This window comes from Chiloscyllium plagiosum, unplaced genomic scaffold (genome assembly GCF_037043375.1).
Source record: "Chiloscyllium plagiosum isolate Xiang-an unplaced genomic scaffold, Cpla_swu_hap1 HiC_scaffold_28, whole genome shotgun sequence".
NCBI classification, from domain to species: domain Eukaryota; kingdom Metazoa; phylum Chordata; class Chondrichthyes; order Orectolobiformes; family Hemiscylliidae; genus Chiloscyllium; species Chiloscyllium plagiosum.
This window is the reverse complement of record NW_028270166.1, coordinates 27,032,306-27,050,977: the sequence shown is the minus strand read 5'-3', so window position 1 is coordinate 27,050,977 and position 18,672 is coordinate 27,032,306. Positions and strand designations below refer to the sequence as shown.

The 18,672-nt window shown below is 41.5% G+C and overlaps 1 protein-coding gene across 5 annotated transcripts in view; it reads left to right on the top strand.

Moving 5' to 3' along the window:
* The window catches only part of LOC122565300 (leucine-rich repeat and immunoglobulin-like domain-containing nogo receptor-interacting protein 2), a 173,723-nt gene that overhangs the window by 15,678 nt on the left and 139,373 nt on the right, over window positions 1-18,672 (top strand). Inside the window, exon 1 of one of the 5 annotated variants that reach the window (XM_087976065.1) lies at window positions 6,103-6,231. The exons of 3 other annotated variants lie outside the window; for them this stretch is intronic. In XM_087976065.1, coding sequence (XP_087832191.1) covers window positions 6,229-6,231 — 3 coding nt within the window. In that variant the 5' untranslated portion in view covers window positions 6,103-6,228. Of the gene's footprint in view, window positions 1-6,102; window positions 6,232-18,672 lie in introns of those variants that run through there. One more of the 5 variants, XM_043721112.2, reaches the window with a different exon arrangement.

Below are 18,672 nucleotides of genomic sequence, written 5' to 3'. Positions count from 1 at the left end.
TTGGGAAACCTAATCATGGGGATTGGAATGCAGATGATGGCATTTACACAGATGGAAGGGAGAAAAACATTGACGTTCCTATTGTGTTGCTGGGCATTCACGCAGATGGTGGAGAGTGCATTGACCTAGGTGGCAAACCTGGACCATTTTGACAGGGTCAAGAATCATGGCTTCCTCTGACATTCCTGGGGAAAGAGGACATCTCTCCTCTGCACCCCCTCATCCACCAGGACTCCTAGGTCCATGGCCACAGAGCAGGGAACCAATTTCCTCGTGTCTGCCATCATGTGTGCAGTCCCTGAATGCCAAACTGTGACTGAATGCACAACAGTGGTTTAAACCTGACACCAGTGCCAGGAATGCTGGTCTATTCAGGTCTACTCAACATTAGCAAGTACCTCTGGCTATGGTGAGTGGTAAAATTGGGATAGAAACAGACGGGAAGGGCCACACAGACTGGAATAGGTAGTTAATGAGCAGTGCTTTGGAAGGCAGAGAAAACTCACTTGACTTTGTAGAGAGAAGCCCTCCACGAAACCCGCCAAAAAAATTGTAAAGTTCAGTGCACAAAGTTGGACATCTCTGGGCAAGGAGGAGCAAGCAATCAGCGCATGGATTCTGGGGCGTGAGGTCCAAGCCTCATTTAAATTCAACCAGCCAGATGCATGAGGTTTTTTTAAATTTCAAAAATACACTTTATTCATTAACATATCTTTAACTACAGATCTAGTCACTAGAGCAGTTCCATTCTGTACAGTTTTTACATAAGGAGCACAACAACCCCAAGGCATTTCTTACTGATACAAGGCATTTCTTACATACAATTGAGGCACTGGGAGGATCCAATAATTGAATGGACCCCATTGTACTTTGGTAGAAGGACCTGAGACAGTGGTCTTTCCCCACTGCACCTTGGCAGCAGCTGCCCCAAGCTTTAGTGCGACGCTCAGCACATGGTCCTGGACCTTGGAATGTGCCAGTCTGCAACACTCAGTTGAGATCAACTCATTATTCTGGAAGATCAGCAAGTTTCGGGCAGTACAAAAGCATCTTTCACTGTGTTGATGGTCCTCCAGGCGCAGTAAATGTTTGGCTCAGAGTGCATCCCAGGAGCAGACTGTAGAGTACAGTCCTGCGTCATAGAGTTGCTAGGGACAAACCTTGAGGAAAACCACTTTATCTCTCTCCAGACCTCCTTTGCAAAGGCACATTTTAACAGCAGATGTGTGGCAGGCTCGATCCCAGCCACTTTGAGGACAACGTGCAGTGGCGCAGAGAGTTCTGACATATATGAAAGACCTCAGAGGGAGAATCCCTCACATCATCAGCCAAACAATGTCTTGGTGCTTGTTTGAAAGTTCTGATGGTGAGTAATATAGTGGGTGGCACAGTGGTTAGCACTGCTGCCTTACAGTGCCAGAGACTCAGGTTCAATTCCCGCCTCAGGCGACTGCCTGTGTGGAGTTTGCACGTTCTCCCCATGTCTGTGTGGGTCCCCTCTGGGTGCTCCGGTTTCCTCCCACAGTCCAAAAATGTGCAGGTTAGGTGAATTGGCCATGCTAAATTGCCCTTAGTGTTAGGTGTAGGGGAATGGGTCTGGGTGGGTTGTGCGTCGGTGTGGACTTGTTGGGTCGAAGGGCCTGTTTCCACACTGTAAGTAATCTAATCAAATTCTGCTAAATGACTTTGACAGTCTGCTCAGGGAACAACCCGACAGTATCAGCCCTCTCCTTTTCCTGCAGGGTCTCGAAAGCTGCATACTGATCACCTCCTGATGGACTTGTGGTCAAAGGTGTATTTCATTGGAATTGCCAGTTCGCCAGCTGCAGGTGGACGGATTCAGGTCCACATTGTTCAGAACCCAGTGAATTCCGAAAGAGGTAAACCTGAGTGGTGGAGATTGCATAATGAAGGAAAACTGAAGACAGAAGCAGCCTGAATGATATATGGTGTGACACTGATGGATTGCTCCTGGTAGTCTTGTACCAACAAAACAAAACTTGAAACTTAACTTGACACATTGTCTTGGCCTCTATCAGTTATAGCCTATCTGACTAGTTCAATCCTAGATCAACAGTAAGAATCCCTGGATATTCCAAGGCCTTGTTTTGCAATTTAAATGGAGCCAAAATAATACTGGAATATACTGGTTCTTTGGCTGCCATTGCAAGAGTCTCTGAATCAGATGGGGTTCCGTTCTGTTTGAACTGTCGAGTATGTTGTGAGTGTCTTTGCATTTCTGCAGGTATCTTGCTGGGTAGAGGATCAGCCCCATTTCTAGCATTTGTAGCTTCTTACTTGCTTTTATTTTTAAAGGATATGGGAATTGCTACTAGGTCATCAGTTGTTTCCTATCCCCAATTGTCCTTGAGGAGGCGATATGTCAGCTGTCTTAACTTTTCAATAGTTCCTACTTCAACTATTTTGGGGGGGATATATCTGAGCCTCTGCGGTTTGTGAATGATCAGACAGCAGTGTAACATCCATTATTTCATACAAAGGAAGGCATCATTATTCCCTGTGCACTTGGCGTGAGTTTTACACAGCACTGCAAATACAGCAAGGAGAGAGCTGCTATTTGTTCCCTTCAATTCTCCAATTTAACAGTTTTCCTTCTGTGTTCTGAAAAGATGCTATGGGCTGAATGAAAATCAGTTTTAAGAATCGATTTCAAAAGTAATTATAAGGGATTCATTTGTCAAAAATGATAAACATTGCATTAATATCTATTTCCACCTGGAAAACTTGATATATATATATATAAGCTTTCTGCCTCATTCACCATCTCATTGTCTCACTTGACTGTCTTCTATTTTCTGAATCTATGTAATTTTTTTCAGGCAACAGCAGTAGAGCTTCCATTGGAAATTTTATTTGGAGCTATATTAATCAAGATAAACATAAAATCCAAACAAACTGAGAAAGGCCTGCCCTGTTAAGAGAATGAAAACAAGATGTAGTGTATCATGGTGGCAGCATGAATACTATCACCAAGAAGAAAGTGATCTGTACATTTTCCTCTCTTCTATTAGAAGCTTGAATTACAATCTATCCTGCAAAAAGAATTCCCATTTTGGAGGTGTGTGTGTGTTTGTGTGTGTGTAAGTAAGAGAGAGAGAGAGAGACTGCTTATTGGCAGGTATCTCACCTGGAAGAGAGAAGAAGCCCCGGTCCTGAAATGCTCCTTGGATTTGTATCTTGTTATTTTAAATTATCGTTTCATACGATGTGCCACTGGCTAGAACTGTCTTTGTTGGCCGTCCTTGATTGACCTTGAGTGGGTTATGGTGAGCCACTTTCCTGAAAGGCCACCATCTGTGAGACGTATATACACCCATAGTGATGTTTGGCAATAAGTTCAAGGATTTTGACCCAGCAACAGCAAGAAAACAATGACGCATTTACAAGTCAGGATGATGTGTGGCTCAGAGGGGAACTTACAGGTGGTGGTCTTCCCATGTATCTGCTTCCCTTATGCTTCTAGATGGTAGAGGTCACAAGTTTGGAATGTGCTATCAAAGGAATCTTGGTGACTTGCTGCAGTGCACCATGTACATGCCAACACAGCATTATCCTGCAAAATGATATTGTAATTGTAGTGGTGTAAGTTTCCTTTGGAATTTTTAATTTTGTTATGAAACTTCAAGGGTGTTTACAGAATTTATTTGATTGACTATTGAAAAATAGTACTGATCCCAGCCCCTTGCATCTTCACTATCTACATGATTTCCTCCAGCTGTATATCATTGCACAACACTCTAAGGTTCCCCAACACAGATCTTCCATTGTATCAGTGGCCAACCCTTCAGCATCCTTGACCTTATTCTCTTTAATTAGCATGTCTACCTTTCATCCCTGCCATCAGCACACTACTTAACACCGGTTCTTGACCATGTTGTTTCCACTTGACACCCCTGCTGATCTTCATTCATTTTGCCATCACTTCACTGTTGCTATTGTTTCAGAGTTCTTGGAGTAAGCAGAACAAGTTGATGATTTAATGGCGTCACCTTTTTTTCTCCCTTATCTGTAAGAGACAGTCTCCTTTATAAACTTGAGGTTTGTGTTTGCTTGCATTTGATGTCATGTTTTTATCATTTTTCTCAGGGTTTGTAAAGCATAAAATTCTGATTTCTTTCACCAAAGGAAACCTTGGTAATTGACTCCCCTCATTTCTAATGGACTGAGTTGTAATTGTAGGGTTAAAGCTGTGTGCTAAAAGAAATAAAACCATTTGTTGCGACGGACTCAGAGGGGGCTAAAAAGTGGAGAGCTAATTCCCCTTCCTCACTTGGTTATAACAATACTTTAAGATACATCAGACCTTATAGATATTTAGTTACAAATAAATATTTAGTTATATAGATATATTGACTGATTTCTTAAAAACTTTGCTTTCAATGAAGTTTGCTGATTATTGTGGTTAGTGATCAGCACCCCTGAATCTAACTTTTGAGATTACTTTGTCTTTATATCCACATATGTCTCAGTGATAGTAAAGTAATTCACTGCCACCAGTCCAAATGCTAAAGAAATCAGTGAAATTGAACAGAGGGGTTGAGAATTAATGGAGTAATTTTTAATAAATATCATCAGTTGTTGAAAAGTGGCAGCAACATATGAAGTGTTTAGGCTCCTGACCCATCTGCTTCTGATCACCAGGCCGCATTCTTCTTTCCTTTAAATTATTTTCTAACATCAAAATTCATTGTACCTTTTGTTGCTGGCTTCGGGGCAGGAATGAGCTTTCAAGAGGCTGTTGTCGTGGAAAATGTGATGTGGATCCGGCCGTTCCAGGTGGTCATTGCAGCCATGTCCTGGTGGGTCCTCCAACGTGATGGGTTACTTCAGTGGTGGCTTTGGCGATGAGGTGGGTCCAGGTCCATGTTTCCAGAGACCCGGGATTCCTTACAGCAGCTTCTGCTGCATCTTCGGTGCTGTGGCAGTGAGAAAGGGAGGCAGAGAACTTCTCAAAGCGGGCATCCTTTGTAGAGACCTGGCTGTGGCACAAACTTGGTTAGAAACAAAAAAACTGCAGATGTTGGAATCCAAGGTAGACAAGCAGGAGGCTGGAAGAGCACAGCAAGCCAGGCAGCATTGGGAGATGGAGAAGTCAACTTTTTGGATACGACCCTTCGGTGCACAGTGGGTCTGTAAGGGCCTAGGATTCCATGCGGCAGCTTCTGCGGCTTCTTTGACTTTGTGGGTGGATCCAGCCCGGGAATCCAACAGCCGGGATACCTTTCAACAGCTTCAGCATCTGCTTTTGGCAAGCTACTGGGATTCCTCAATCTCAGGAGCCCTGGAGCCGTGAATTGAATGAAGATGGACTTTGTCTTAATTTGTTTTTAACAATTTAATCTGTTATTAAAATGGTGCTGGAGTAATGCAACTTAAAGACTTTTCACTGTGCTTTCTGAAAAAAAAATACAACTGACAATAAACTATGATTCTTTCTATTACGATTTGATTTTAACTCATCATTACTTGCTTACAGTGCTTACAATAAATTAAGGGAAGCTAATACCCACGGAACTGAAATCTGCCCAGCACTACTAAGGGGTAATTTACAGAGAGCACGTATTATGGACAGCAAATATACACACTACTCCTTAAAGTCAATGGAAATGATAAGCAGGCACAGTGTATAACTGCCAGCCCTGCTTGTACCATTGGGCTTTCTCCCTCTGCCACACTGAATGATTGTCAGTATCTCTCTCAGAATACATAAATCGATCAGCAAAGCCTATACAATTAAATGTATTATTTTTCATCCACTATATCTGTTTTTTTTGGCCCACTGTTTATTTTGCCTGCCAAGCAACATTGACATCAACAAAATAGGGTTCTGGAAATAGTGCCACAATGCCAACAATATGCAACATCACAGATTGACTTACGTGCACACAAGGCATCAGAGAAAGAAATCAATTTGCAGTTGATAATCCACTGACATGGTTTGAGTACTGATCCCAGATTACAGCACCAAGCTCCAATGCACGTGGGACATTGCACATCAAAGAAAAGACTCATTGTTAAATGCAGCACAGCATGGGACAAAACATTCTTTCTCAGCAGAGGGGAGATACTAACAGCTGACCAGTCACTTCCTGCAGAGTCCTCATTGTTCTGTTGATTGTGGAGTGACACTGACAGCAGGAGTGAGGATTCTGTGTCCAGATTCTTATCCTAATTCCAGGATAAAGAACACAATCAACGGCTCACAAAATGGTAGGGGGAAGTTTGTATAATGTGTTTATGTTTCACTGTGATGGATATAAGCTATGATTCATTTGAAATGGATTGTCAAACCCTCCTCAACAAGAATGCAATCATTCAATTAGCGTGCTCACAGTGGAAAGATCTATCTAACTGTAATGTTGAAGCACAGCTTTAGTGGCAGCAGTGTATTGTGTAAACCCAAAGTGGTCAAACAACATCTTATCAATTTCTCCTCCTGTGTTGTCGAAAGGGAGCATCTCACTTTGGGATGACTCACCTGCTAGCTGATATGTTCTATACAAAAAATGTCTACAGAACTTATTTTTGGCACATTGTAAAAATAGCAAATAGAATTTTGAGCCTCAGTAATTTGTCTAGATATTTTTATTCTACTTAAACTTTAAGTGCTCAGATTGTTAAGCAACTATAAACTGGCTTAAATAAGTTTGAATCTATTGTGGGACCTTTCACAAGCATCTTGGTTAAGTTTATATTAGAGTTTCCAAGAGTAATATTGATTATTGGCCAGAAATTATGACTGAGGTATGGAGAGATTTGAAAATCAAAACTGCAAGAGTCAAAGTAATCTGAAATTATGGTTTTACATGTAAATTATTGAAGTGAGATCACTAAATTGCAGTTGATATTTATAATATTTGGAAAGTACAAAAGTCCACGTGGCTTGATAGATGAAGGGATTGCTTCTAATTATGAATATCTTTGACTTAGCTATGTTTTCCAGTCTAGTTTATGACCACCAAGCAATATATTTGTCAAAAATGTAACAAAGAACAGTGAATTTCAACTAATCACAATAACTGATATGGCAGTTGTAATAAATGATTTGGTAGAAATTTTGAAGTATTGTAAACTGAGAGGACGACACTGTTCCAACGACAGTGACAAGGTCATTGACAAGTTAGCAGAGTGGGCAGGTAGTGCAGGTGAAGTTTAACACAGAAACATATGAGATATATATTTGTTAAGAAGGAAATGGACAGAATATAAAATAGGGGTATCATTCTAAATGAGGAACAGGAGCAGAGGAACTGGAGTGTATAGGTGTAGAGATCATCGAAAGTGACAGGACTGGGAGACAGTAGTTCATAAAGCACATTGTGTCGAGACTTTATTAAAAGTGGTGTAGACTATAAGATCCAGGAAGTGGTGCTGGACTTGTATAAAATGCATGATAGGCCTCAACTGGAGTATGGGTATAGTTTTGAGCATCACATAGGAGAGAGTACAGAGGATTTACCAGAAGAGTTTCAATGATGAGAAACTTCAGCTATGGGGATTATTTTGAGAGGTTGGAACAGTTCTCTTTGGAGAGAAGCAGACTAAGTGGGGATCTGATCATGATGGAGGTCAATAGTGTAGATGAAAACCTGTTCCCACGTGTAACACAATCAAGTATGAGAAGACGCAGTTTGTATTTTGCAACAGAAACAAATGTGATGCGAGAGAAAACCTTTTCATACAACGTTCTGTCACGGTCTGCAATGCACTGTCAGGAACTGGTGGAGGTATTCAAGAGGGCATTGGAGGATGATTTGAATAGAAATACTTTTCAAGGGTAGGGGAAGAAGATAGGAGAATGGCACAAAGTCAGGATGCTCATTTGGAGAGCTGGTGTAGACAGGAAGGGCCCAATGGCCTCTTTCTTCTGCATAACACTTCTGTGATACCGTGAAAATATTTCTATTACAACAAATATGCTGTTAGGATTAAGAAAAGCAGGAAATGCTAGAAATACTCAGCAAATTTGTGGTAAGATACAAACAGATAACATATTAGCTTGGTGACCTTTTCTCAGGATGAATCTTAACCTTTTTGGCTCAGTCTGAGTTGCATTGAATTTTTCGGAGAGTTTCCCATGCAAAGCTTTATGAGTTCTCTTGTTATACCTTACCAAACCCAGCACGCAAACTACCTATGTAGAAATGTCCAATTCCTGCCTGATCCTACATAGCGCCATACCCAGAACAACTCGCTACTGCTTGGACATTTGGAATTCCTGGCATCCCTTACAACCCACCATCTCTAAAAGCTTGTTTTTCACTCAGACAGGCACTGTTACAGCTGTTGACTTTTTCCCTGGATATGTCAGACAGGGGTAGTTAGGGTCCTCCTTTGTGGGCAGGGTCCAGCTGGTCCTGTTGGATAGGGTGATGCAGAGATGGGACTTTCTCTTCCCCCAGACCATGACACCAATCCATGCCAGCCTGGACGGAACTGGACACCCAGGTAAAAGCAGTCTCAGTTGTTTGGAAGAATGCACAACAACTAAGAAGAAGCAAAAACACAATTTGCTGGAAATGTAAGAAGAAGGTCAATGGAATTCTCCATCCATGAGCAAATGTGCTCTCCAATACCTCACACTGACTCCATCTCAGCTACTATACTCAGTTCCAACCAAGATTCATGCTCTACCACATTACTGCCTGTAACATTTTCTCAGTCACTCTTGCTCACCATTAAGCAATACCGTTAAGTAGACCATAAGTCCTCTGCACTGCTTGTTCATTCACTGGGACACTTCACCATCTGCACCAATAGTAATAGCTGTAGCGTCCACTTTCATCTCCCATAATGCCTACCTCTGTCTCACTTCATGAGGAATACAGCCCTCAATCGGCCAGTAAGACTGGTGTCAGAGGCTGCCCTTCACTCACAGTGCTGGGAACTCCAACTGAAGTCTATTCTCCTTGACTGAACCAGCTGGCAAGCTGCCTGGCTTTGTTTCTGTGTTAAGCAGCACAGTAAGATGAGATGTCACAGTGGCTCAGTGGGTAGCACTGCTGCCACACAGTGCCAGGGACCCAGGTTCGCGCCCAGCCTCAGGCGACTGTCTGTGTGGAGTTTGCACATTCTCCCCGTACTTGCTTGGGTTTCCTCTGGGTGCTCCGTTTCCTTCCAAAGTCCAAAGATGTGCAGGTTAGGTGAATTGGCCATGCTAAATTTCCCCGTCGTGTCCAGGGATATATAGGGTTAGATGTGTTAGCAATGGGGAATGAAAGGTTACAGGGATAGGGCAGGGGATTCTCTTCAGAGGATTGGTGTGGACTTGTTGGGCCAAATAGCCTGGATCCACACTGTCAGGATTCTATGGATTTCTATGGAAGACAGCATGGATTTCTAGTGGGCGGTACGGTGGCACAATGGTTAGCACTGCTGCCTCACAGCGCCAGAGACCCAGGTTCAGTTCCCACCTCAGGCAACTGTCTGTGTGGAGTTTGCACATTCTCCCCGTGTCTGCGTGGGTTTCCTCCGGGTGCTCCGGTTTCCTCCCACAGTCCAAAAAATGTGCAGGTTAGGCAAATTGGCCATGCTAAATTGCCCATAGTGTCAGGTGAAGGGGTAAATGTGGGCAATGGGTCTGGGTGGGTTACTCTTCGGAGGGTTGGTGTGGACTTGTTGGACCGCAGGGCCTGTTTCTACACTGTAAGTAATCTAATCTAACAACAGTAACATGAGTCTGGTATCTCTCATGCTATGGTCAATGCAAAAAGCAAAAGTGAGGCCGGAATGCTGTGAGTATCAAAGGTTGGCTCAGAACACCGAGACAGTGAAAGAAGAATCCAGAGATACAGCCGAGTCCAGTCCATGAGCTGGGTGGGTATCCCTGAGCACATGGTGTCCTTGCTGCAGTATTACAACGAGAATTGCTGGTGCAGTATTAAAATGCAGAAGTATCGTGTAAATGGATCAGTCGTGAGTGTTCTTTGAGGCTGGCCCATGTCAGAAGCAGAAGCGAAAAGGTAATAATCTCTGGATTACTACCTGAGCCATGAGCTAATTGACACAGGGTCAATAAGATTAACCAGGTAAATATGTGGCTGAAAGATTGGTTTGGGAGAAATGGGTTTGAATTCATGGGACATTGGCACCAGTACTGGGGAAGAAAGGACCTGTTCATCTGAACCGTGCTGGGAGCAGAGTCCTAGTGAATTGCATAACTAGGGCTGTAGACAGGGCTTTAAAGTAAACAGGGATGGGGAAGAGTTAGTTATCAGCAAAATTAGAAAACCTGAATTAAAGGAGAAGGTAAGATCGCAGATCCCAGGAGAGGTTATTAAGATCTCCAACAAAGACACAAATAGAACACAGTGTTTGGAAAAGGTTAGCAATCAAACTTCAAACACATTGGAAAAATGAATGACAATGGGAAGAGAGATGGTTAATACAGGATTAAAGGTGTGAGATCTGAATGCATGCAGTATAAGGAATAAGGTAACTGAGTTTATGGCAGAGATTGGAATTGGCAGGTATGACGTGTTGGGCATCACGGAGACGTGGCTGCAAGGGGATCAGGATTGGGAGCTGAATATTGAAGGATATACATCCTCTCAAAAAGAGAGGCAGGTGGGGAGAGAGGGTGAGGGTGCCTTATTAATAAGATAAGAAATTACATCAATACTCAGAAATGAAGTAGGGTCAGATGATGTAGAATCTGTGTGGATAGAATCGAGGTGCCACAAAGGTAAAAAAAAAACATAGCTGGAGTTATGTACAGGCCTCCAAACAGTAGTCAGGAGCTGGGACACAAGATACACCAGGAGATAGAAAAGATGTGTAGGAAAGGCAAAGTTACAGTGATCATGGTGGACTGAGAAAACTTAGTGGATTTGGTAGTGGATTGCAAGAAAAGGAATTTGTGGAATGTCTACATGATAGCTTTTTGGATTAGCTGGTGGTGGAGCCCATGAGGGAACAGGCAATTCTGGATTTAGTGTTGTGCAATGAGGCAGACTTAATAAAGGTTCCTTCATCTTAAGTTCCTTTAGGAGGCAGTGATCATAATATGATTGAATTTGCTATGCAATTTGAAAGGGAGAAGATAGATAAATCACCTGAACCAGATGGACTAGACCCCAGGGTTCTAAGGAAGATAGCTGAAGAGATAGTGAAGGTGTTAGTAGTGATCTTTCAGGAATCATTAGAGTCAGGGAGGGTCCCAGAGGACTGGAAAATTGTTAACGTGACACCCCTGTTTAAAACAGAGTAAGGCAAAAGACGGAAAATTCAGACCAATTAGCCTAAAGTCAGTCATGGGCAAGATCCTGAAATCCGTTGTGAATGATGAGATTTTTGAATACTTGGAAGTGTCTGGTAGAATAGGGCAATGTCAGCATGATTTCATCAAGGGGAGGTCATGCCTGACAAATCTGCTAGAATACAAATGGATATTATCAACCTGGACTTCAAGAAGGCCTTCGATAAGGTGCCACACAGGAGGCTACTGAGTAAGATAAGGACCCATGGTGTTCAAGGCAAGGTGTTAGCATGGATAGAAGCTTGGCTGTCTGGTTGGAAGCAGAGACTGGGGATAAAAGGGTCCTTCTCAAGATGGCAGCCAGTGACAAGTAGTGTCCTGTAAAGCTCAGTGTTGGGACCACAACTTTTCACTTTATACATTAATAATCGAGATGAAGAGACTGAGTGCATTCCAGCTAAGTTTGCAGATGAGACAACGATAGGTAGAGAGGCAGATAGAGGGACAGGTAGCATTGAGGAAACGGGGAGACTGCAGAAGGACTTAGACAGGTTGGGAGAGTCGCAGATGGAGTATGACATGGTAAAGCATGAAGTCATTCACTTTGGTAGGAAGAATAGAGGCAAGGACTATTTTCTAAGTAGGGAGAAAACCCAGAAGTCTTAAGTGCAAAGAGACTTGGGAGTTCCAGTCCAGATTCTCTCAAGGTAAATTTGCAGGTTGAGTCAGTAGTTATGAAGGCAAATGCAAAGATGGCATTTATTTTGACATGACTTCAATTGAAAAGCAAGGATGTACTTCTGAGGCTGTATAAGGCTCTGGTCAGACCACATTTGGAGTATTGTGTGCAGTTTTGGGCCCCATATCTCAGGAAGGATGTACTGGCCCTGGAGTGTGTTCAGGGGAGGTTCATGAGAATGGTCCCAGGAATTAACATATGAGGAATGTTTGACGATTCTGGATCGATATTCAATGGAGTTTAGAAGGATGAGGAGGGATCTAATTGAAACAAACTGAATACTGAATGGCCTGGACAGACTGGATGTTTCCATTGATAGGAGAGACTAGGGCCTGAGGGTACAGCCTTAGGGTAGAGGGAAGACCTTTTAGAACAGAGATAAGGAGAAAATTCTTCAACTAGAGAACGGTGAATCGATGGAATTCATTGTCATAGAAGGCTGTGGAAGCCAACTTATTGAGGATATTTAAGAATGAGATAGATAGGCTCTCGCGTATTAAAGGGATCAAGGGTTACAGGGAGAAAATGCGAGAATGGGGTTGAAAGATCAAATATATCAAAAGGTTCCATTGTGAACTTACAAAGCTGAAGCTGAGACATCAAACAGAGCACATAAAGTTTCAAACAATTTGCCTATCGAACTCTTAAAGTACCACGTACCCCATATGTGGCTTAGATTGTCCTTAGATTTTTAACTTTCTCAAAGAGCTGCAGTGGAAGCAAGTCATGCTCAACCCTACGGGACCTCCTCAGAGTAAATTAGGCTGTAGGGATCCATCTCTGCAACAATTAGGATATGAATACCCAATAGTATTAGAATTACAGTAACTTTATTTGCCTGCTGTTTATCATCAGTCACTTGTAAATTGTTATTTCTGCTAAAGAGCTATGGACAGTATAATGCTGACAAAATATGCAAGTCCTATCTCTTGCATATATAATCTTGAAAAAGCAATGTTATATCTTCTAATCCAATTTAAACTAATCCAACGAAGAATAGTTAATGTTTAAATCAGGAAGTATAAGAATATCTAATGTCAGGTTAGAAAATGAAATAAAGGAAAAGGAAGATGTGGTAGATAGAGAGAGATGGAAGAGGAGAAACAACAGGTAGAAATGACATGTTATTTACTTATTTTTAATTGTTTAAATTGCAAACAATGAAGGAATGTGGCTTTGCATTTATAAACGTGAAATTTTTGTACTAGAAAGATTGTTTGGTAATAATTCAAGTTAATTGTGCTGTTCAAAATCCACTTTTACTGGAATGGACCACCTGAAACATTTTCTATCATGTTTGTTGAGCAAATACTCTGTAAGCACAAAATCTTTGAATTGCTCTTCATTGTTTAGCTTCTCTGCGAGATGCCTGTATATCAAAGTCTCTGGAAAAGCAAGACTTCTTGGAGAGGAACTTCCTGATTGCGATGTATAACAATACCTGTGCACTTGCCAGAAGTTATTTCTCATTTTAATCCCCAATAGCAGTGAGCATTGATAGACAATGCTGTGATCACCTGACTACAGGTTCATGCAGTTAATGAAACCATCAAATAAATATGATCCAGTCTGAACTGAAATGAATGCATTAAAGTAACAGAAAACAGTCACTCAGATCTGTATTATCTGTTTGAATTACATCTTTCAAAACTTGAACGTATTGCAGTGAAGACTTGCCTGCTATCCAACTTGAAAAAAATAATGAAGCCAGCCAAAAGGGTATGCAAATGAATTGCATTTTAGGTAACTGCTTTTGATTAGAACAGAGAGAAGAAAATAGATTCACAGCAGCAAAACTGGAAGGCTTGTTCTTCCTTTCTCTGTATCTCTCATGCTCTCTCAAAACCCAGCAACCAGTCATCAAGCAAATTAGAGAAAACCTATTCACTGAGAACTCATAGATACTGACACACTCCTCTACTACTGAGGATGAATATTGTGGAAAAAAAAACGTGATTTTAGGGTAACCCAAAGGAGTCAAAAGCCCCATTGACTGAATATTCTCAATCTTACATTTTGAATTAGGTGGTCTGTCATTTTTAAATGTTATACCAGTGTTTGTGTGCATTTGGTGTCACGATTTTATTCCTTTTCCCAGGGTTTAGGAGAGTGATCATCTAGGGGTTGGTTAGCTCAGTTAGTTAGACAGCTGGTTTGTGATACAAAGTGACTCAATTCCTTTCCTTCTCAACCTCTCCCCTCACTGGTGGTGACCCCCATATTAAAGCACCACCAGTTATCTCTCTCTAATGAGAGAGCAGCCCGATAGATTGGCAGGACTGTGGCAATTTTACCTTTAGTAGGGTGATTGAATTGTTCTTTTTCATTTGAGGAAACCAGATACAGAGGAACCTCGATTAACCGAAGGAAATGGGCGGGGAGTATTTTGTTTGGTTAATATGCCAGATAAAAAGTCAAAAAGTGCATAACTCCCAAACGCATTGTTTGTAATATGAAAATAGGGGGAGAAAATGGATTTCTCCTTGCAACGATTCACTATGGAAAAAAAAACTTTTAGCTAATAATTATTAGTTCTTGAAGCAAAAGGAAAGATGAAGTGTGGAATGTTTACATGGCTGTTGATCTGTCATTCTGATGTACATAGACAGGCCACTCGGCATGTGCAGTTGTCTCCTGATCTTGGCAGATGCAGCTCGCTCAGTAAGCAGAATATTGAAAAGTTTCCCACACCCTCTTCAAGAGAATGATCACATTTCACACTGGATTCACATTCGGAGTGTTTTAGAAACAGGAGCACAGTGAGCTGTGCAGCCCTTTCCACCATAGTCTCTCCCCCCACCCCCTCCTCTGTCCCAACTGAAGATCAAGCCACCTCCAAGTAAAACATTGTTCAAAGAAGCAGCACATAAAACCAGACTGGTCATTTCTAAGAAGTAAGTCCATATGATTAGCTGAAGTCAGGTGGTTTACCAGAAGTGACTTTTTACAAAAAAATTACCCTTTCATTCTGCAAAAAAACTAAACTTGCCTACTGAACGTGAAATTAATCTATTTTTCCATTATCCTTCAAAATTTAAGTCAGAAAATATATTAAGTATGAAGCCTTAGTAATAAGGCATATATTCCTAGGGAGAGTTAGTAATCGACCATACACTCATTCATTGATCAACAAATACTCTTACAAAGTTCAGTCATAAGAGATCATGTCAGATTGAGGTGAGATGAAGAGGGGTGCTGTTTATCCCTCAGTACAAATGATTGAACTCATTTCACAGTGTAATAACTGTGTTAAATGATCAATAAGAAAATCCAACCCCTAATTCCCTCCCTGTGAGTACTGATATGTTGCAATACTTTTCCATTTGTCATGCTGTTTTGGTATCAGCCATTGCAATGACCTCCACTTTCCTTTGAAATCCAGCTTTCTTTGACTGTCTAATTAATATTTTTTCTTTCTCACGCTGCCCCATTGCTTGGGTTAAATAGATCAGAGTCTGTAGTTAAAGAAAAAATGCCTGACCTAGAAAGGCATTGTTTTAAAATTTACAAGTGAAAGTAGGTTACAGCTTAAGATATAAAATTGTCTGATATTGGGGAATGCACAACCTCACATTTGTATTGACTGCTCTTATATTGGAATGACCAGTGTAACCTGAGGTTGAGTACAAACACAGCATCTGTGGAGAGAGAAAACAAGTTAGTGATTTCAGTTCAATATGATTTCTTCCAGAACTTTTGTCTTTTAAATGGTGGATATTACAAGTAAAATGTTGCTTCACATGGAAGGTCCATAAGGGGCCTTGGATGGTGAGGAGGAAGGAAGAGAATGGTCAAGTATTACACCTTCTGCAATTGCATGGGAAGGTGTCAAGAGGGAGTGTGGAAGTGTAATGAGTAATGGAGGATTGCTGTAAGATGTCACTATCCCTACGGAATGCTGACAATGGAGGGGAAGGAAAGATGTGTTTGGTGATGGCCTCCTGCTAGAGATGACAGAATGATGGAGGATAATCCTTTGAATGCATGGACTAGTGGGATGGAAAGAAAGGACAAGGGGAAGCCAAGAATTGTTCTGGGAAGATTGGGAAGCGGTGAGAGCAGAAGTGAGGAAAATGGATTGGAAACGCGTGAGGGCCCTGTCAAACACATTGAGCAGGAGTCCTCAGTTGAGGAAAAGATCACTAATGTTAGGGTCACCCCAGTGAAAGGTAACATCATTGGAACAGAAGCAACAGAAATGGAAATACTGGGAGAATGGAATGGAGTCCTTGGAGGAAGCGAAGTGTGATGATATGTGGTCAAGTTAACTGTGAGAGTCGGTGAGTTTGTAGTTGATATTAGTAGATAGTCTATCCCCAGAAATTGAAAGAGCGATGTCAAAAAAGGGGAAGACAGAGTTGTAGATGGGCCAGGATGGGAGAAGAATGGAAATTGTAAGTGAAATTGATGAATTTTTTTCCAATTCCAGACGAGAGCAGGAAGCAGCATTGATGACATCATGGATCTATTGGAGGAAGAGTTGTGGGTTGAGGGCCTGAATAAGACTGAAACAAGGAATGTCCTACATTCTATGATTCTATGATACCCTCCAGGGAGACATAGAACAAACAGTTCTGAAGGTGAGACATTTGAACTGAAGACATTAACTCTTTCCCAGATACTGCCAAATTGCCAAATTTCTCCACCTTTGGTGTTTGTTTCAGATCTCCAGCATCAATAGTAATTTGCCTTAATTGGGCTAAACTAGTCTGGAATTGGAGATGACTGATCTACTATTGGGGTTGACTAATCTGATATTGGAGCTGATTATTCTAACATTAATGTTGATTAGTATGGCAATGGGATTGATTAATCTAAACCCACATATTGACATTTTAAGTGTAAGTAGGGTCAGCAATGAAAGCAGATTGGCACTAAAAATAGCACTGCCAGCCAGTGTACCTGGCTGCAAACTGCTTCCTCTTCATTCCCCCACATCATTATTTTCGAAAGGGATGGGGAAAGAAGGGTTAGTGTGGCAGGGCTATCCAACTGCAAACAATGCAATTGATCTGCTAATGGTCATTCATGACAAATCTTTTATGTGCTAAGACATCTAGACTCTTCAGCATTACAGAGCTGTGCAATGTCTTACTGTATTCTGGGGTTATTCAGTTGATATCCAGATTCCTACAGGTAACAGAGAACAGTGCATCTTCCTTGAGGTGGTCTTCCTGTCGCAGACCTGGATGGTGGGGTTGTGGAATTGTGTGGAATTGGGGTGGCTATAGGGGGGAGGTGTTAGTAAAGCTCCAGTAGGATTAGAAGCTGTCCCTCGCTTACCCTGTTTCAGTAAGAGCTGCAGACTGCCCTGTGCCCGTGCTCATACCAGACCACACTGACGTAAGTAGTTACAAAAGAATATACTGTAGATAGATTCATAGAGTGGGCAAAGATCTGGCAAATGCTATATAATGTATGAACATTTGAAATTGTCCAATTTGATGGGATAAATAAAAAATAAGCATATTGTCTAAAATTTGGAAGATTGCATAACTCCGTGATGCAGAAGGGTCTGGGTGTCCTACTGCATAAATCACAAGGGATTTTTATGTGAGTAGAACAGCAAGTAATTAGGAAAGCTCAAGAGTATTATCCTTTATTGTGAGGGAAATTGAGTGCGTAAGAACAAGAAGGTTATGCTTCAGCAAGGGAGAGAATTGGTGAAACCGCGTCTGGACCACTATATATAATATTAGTCTCCCTGATTATGGAACAATGTAAATGCAATGGAGACAATTCAGAGAGCTCCTACTTGACTAATATCTGGAATGGGTCATTCTCTTTTGTGGAATGGCTAGGCTTGTATTTGCTGGAGGTTAGATGAGTAAGCGATAACTTGACAGAAACATATAAAATCCTGTGCAATCTTGACAGGTTGGATGGGAAAGGATGCCCCTGTGGTGGTAGAAGCTAGTACCAGAGGTTATGTATTGAAAATAAAAAGTTACACATTTGAGGTTGTGATAAGAGGCATTTTTCCTTCAGAGTCACGAGTCTTTGGAACTCTTCTTCAGAAGATAGTGGGAGCGGAATCTTTGAATAATTTCAAGGCATGGTTGCTTATTAAAAAACAGTGGGATTATCTGCAGTAGGTAGGAATTTAGGGTTTAAAATCTGATCATCCATGATAGGATTGAATGGCAGAGCTTTCTTGAAGGGCTGAATGGCCTACTCCTGTTGCTCATTCATATGATCATATCACACACCAGACAGACCTCAACCTTCATGTGAGCCTGATGACTGGGCTATGAAGCCTGCAAGACAAATCTCGTGGTTACATTGAACAATATGAATTTTGGGTTGATGTCTAACATTAGAAATATAGGTTGATATTGATCTTTCCCTGAGAGCTGTCATGACAGAATGAGCTATGTAATGGAGTTGAGCACAGGAAACGTTTGAGATGATGGCTGAGAATGCTACAGAGCTGTACTGACATTGACAAAAGCTACTGAGACTTGTAGCTCCATCTTTGTTCACAGAGCCGTGGCATCTTCGTAGACAATAGGATTGGTTTGTTCAAATGACATCTTTCTTGGAAATTCTGTTTTTATAGAAAATTCTGAACACTGATTTTATGTCACCAACAAATATCAAACAGCCTTAAATGGCATTTTGTTTTCTGGTTGCTTTTGTTGCATCTTCACTTTGTGCAGAAAATAAAACTGCATTTTAGTAATAAAAATGCTGGTACAATCATTTGTGGAAAATT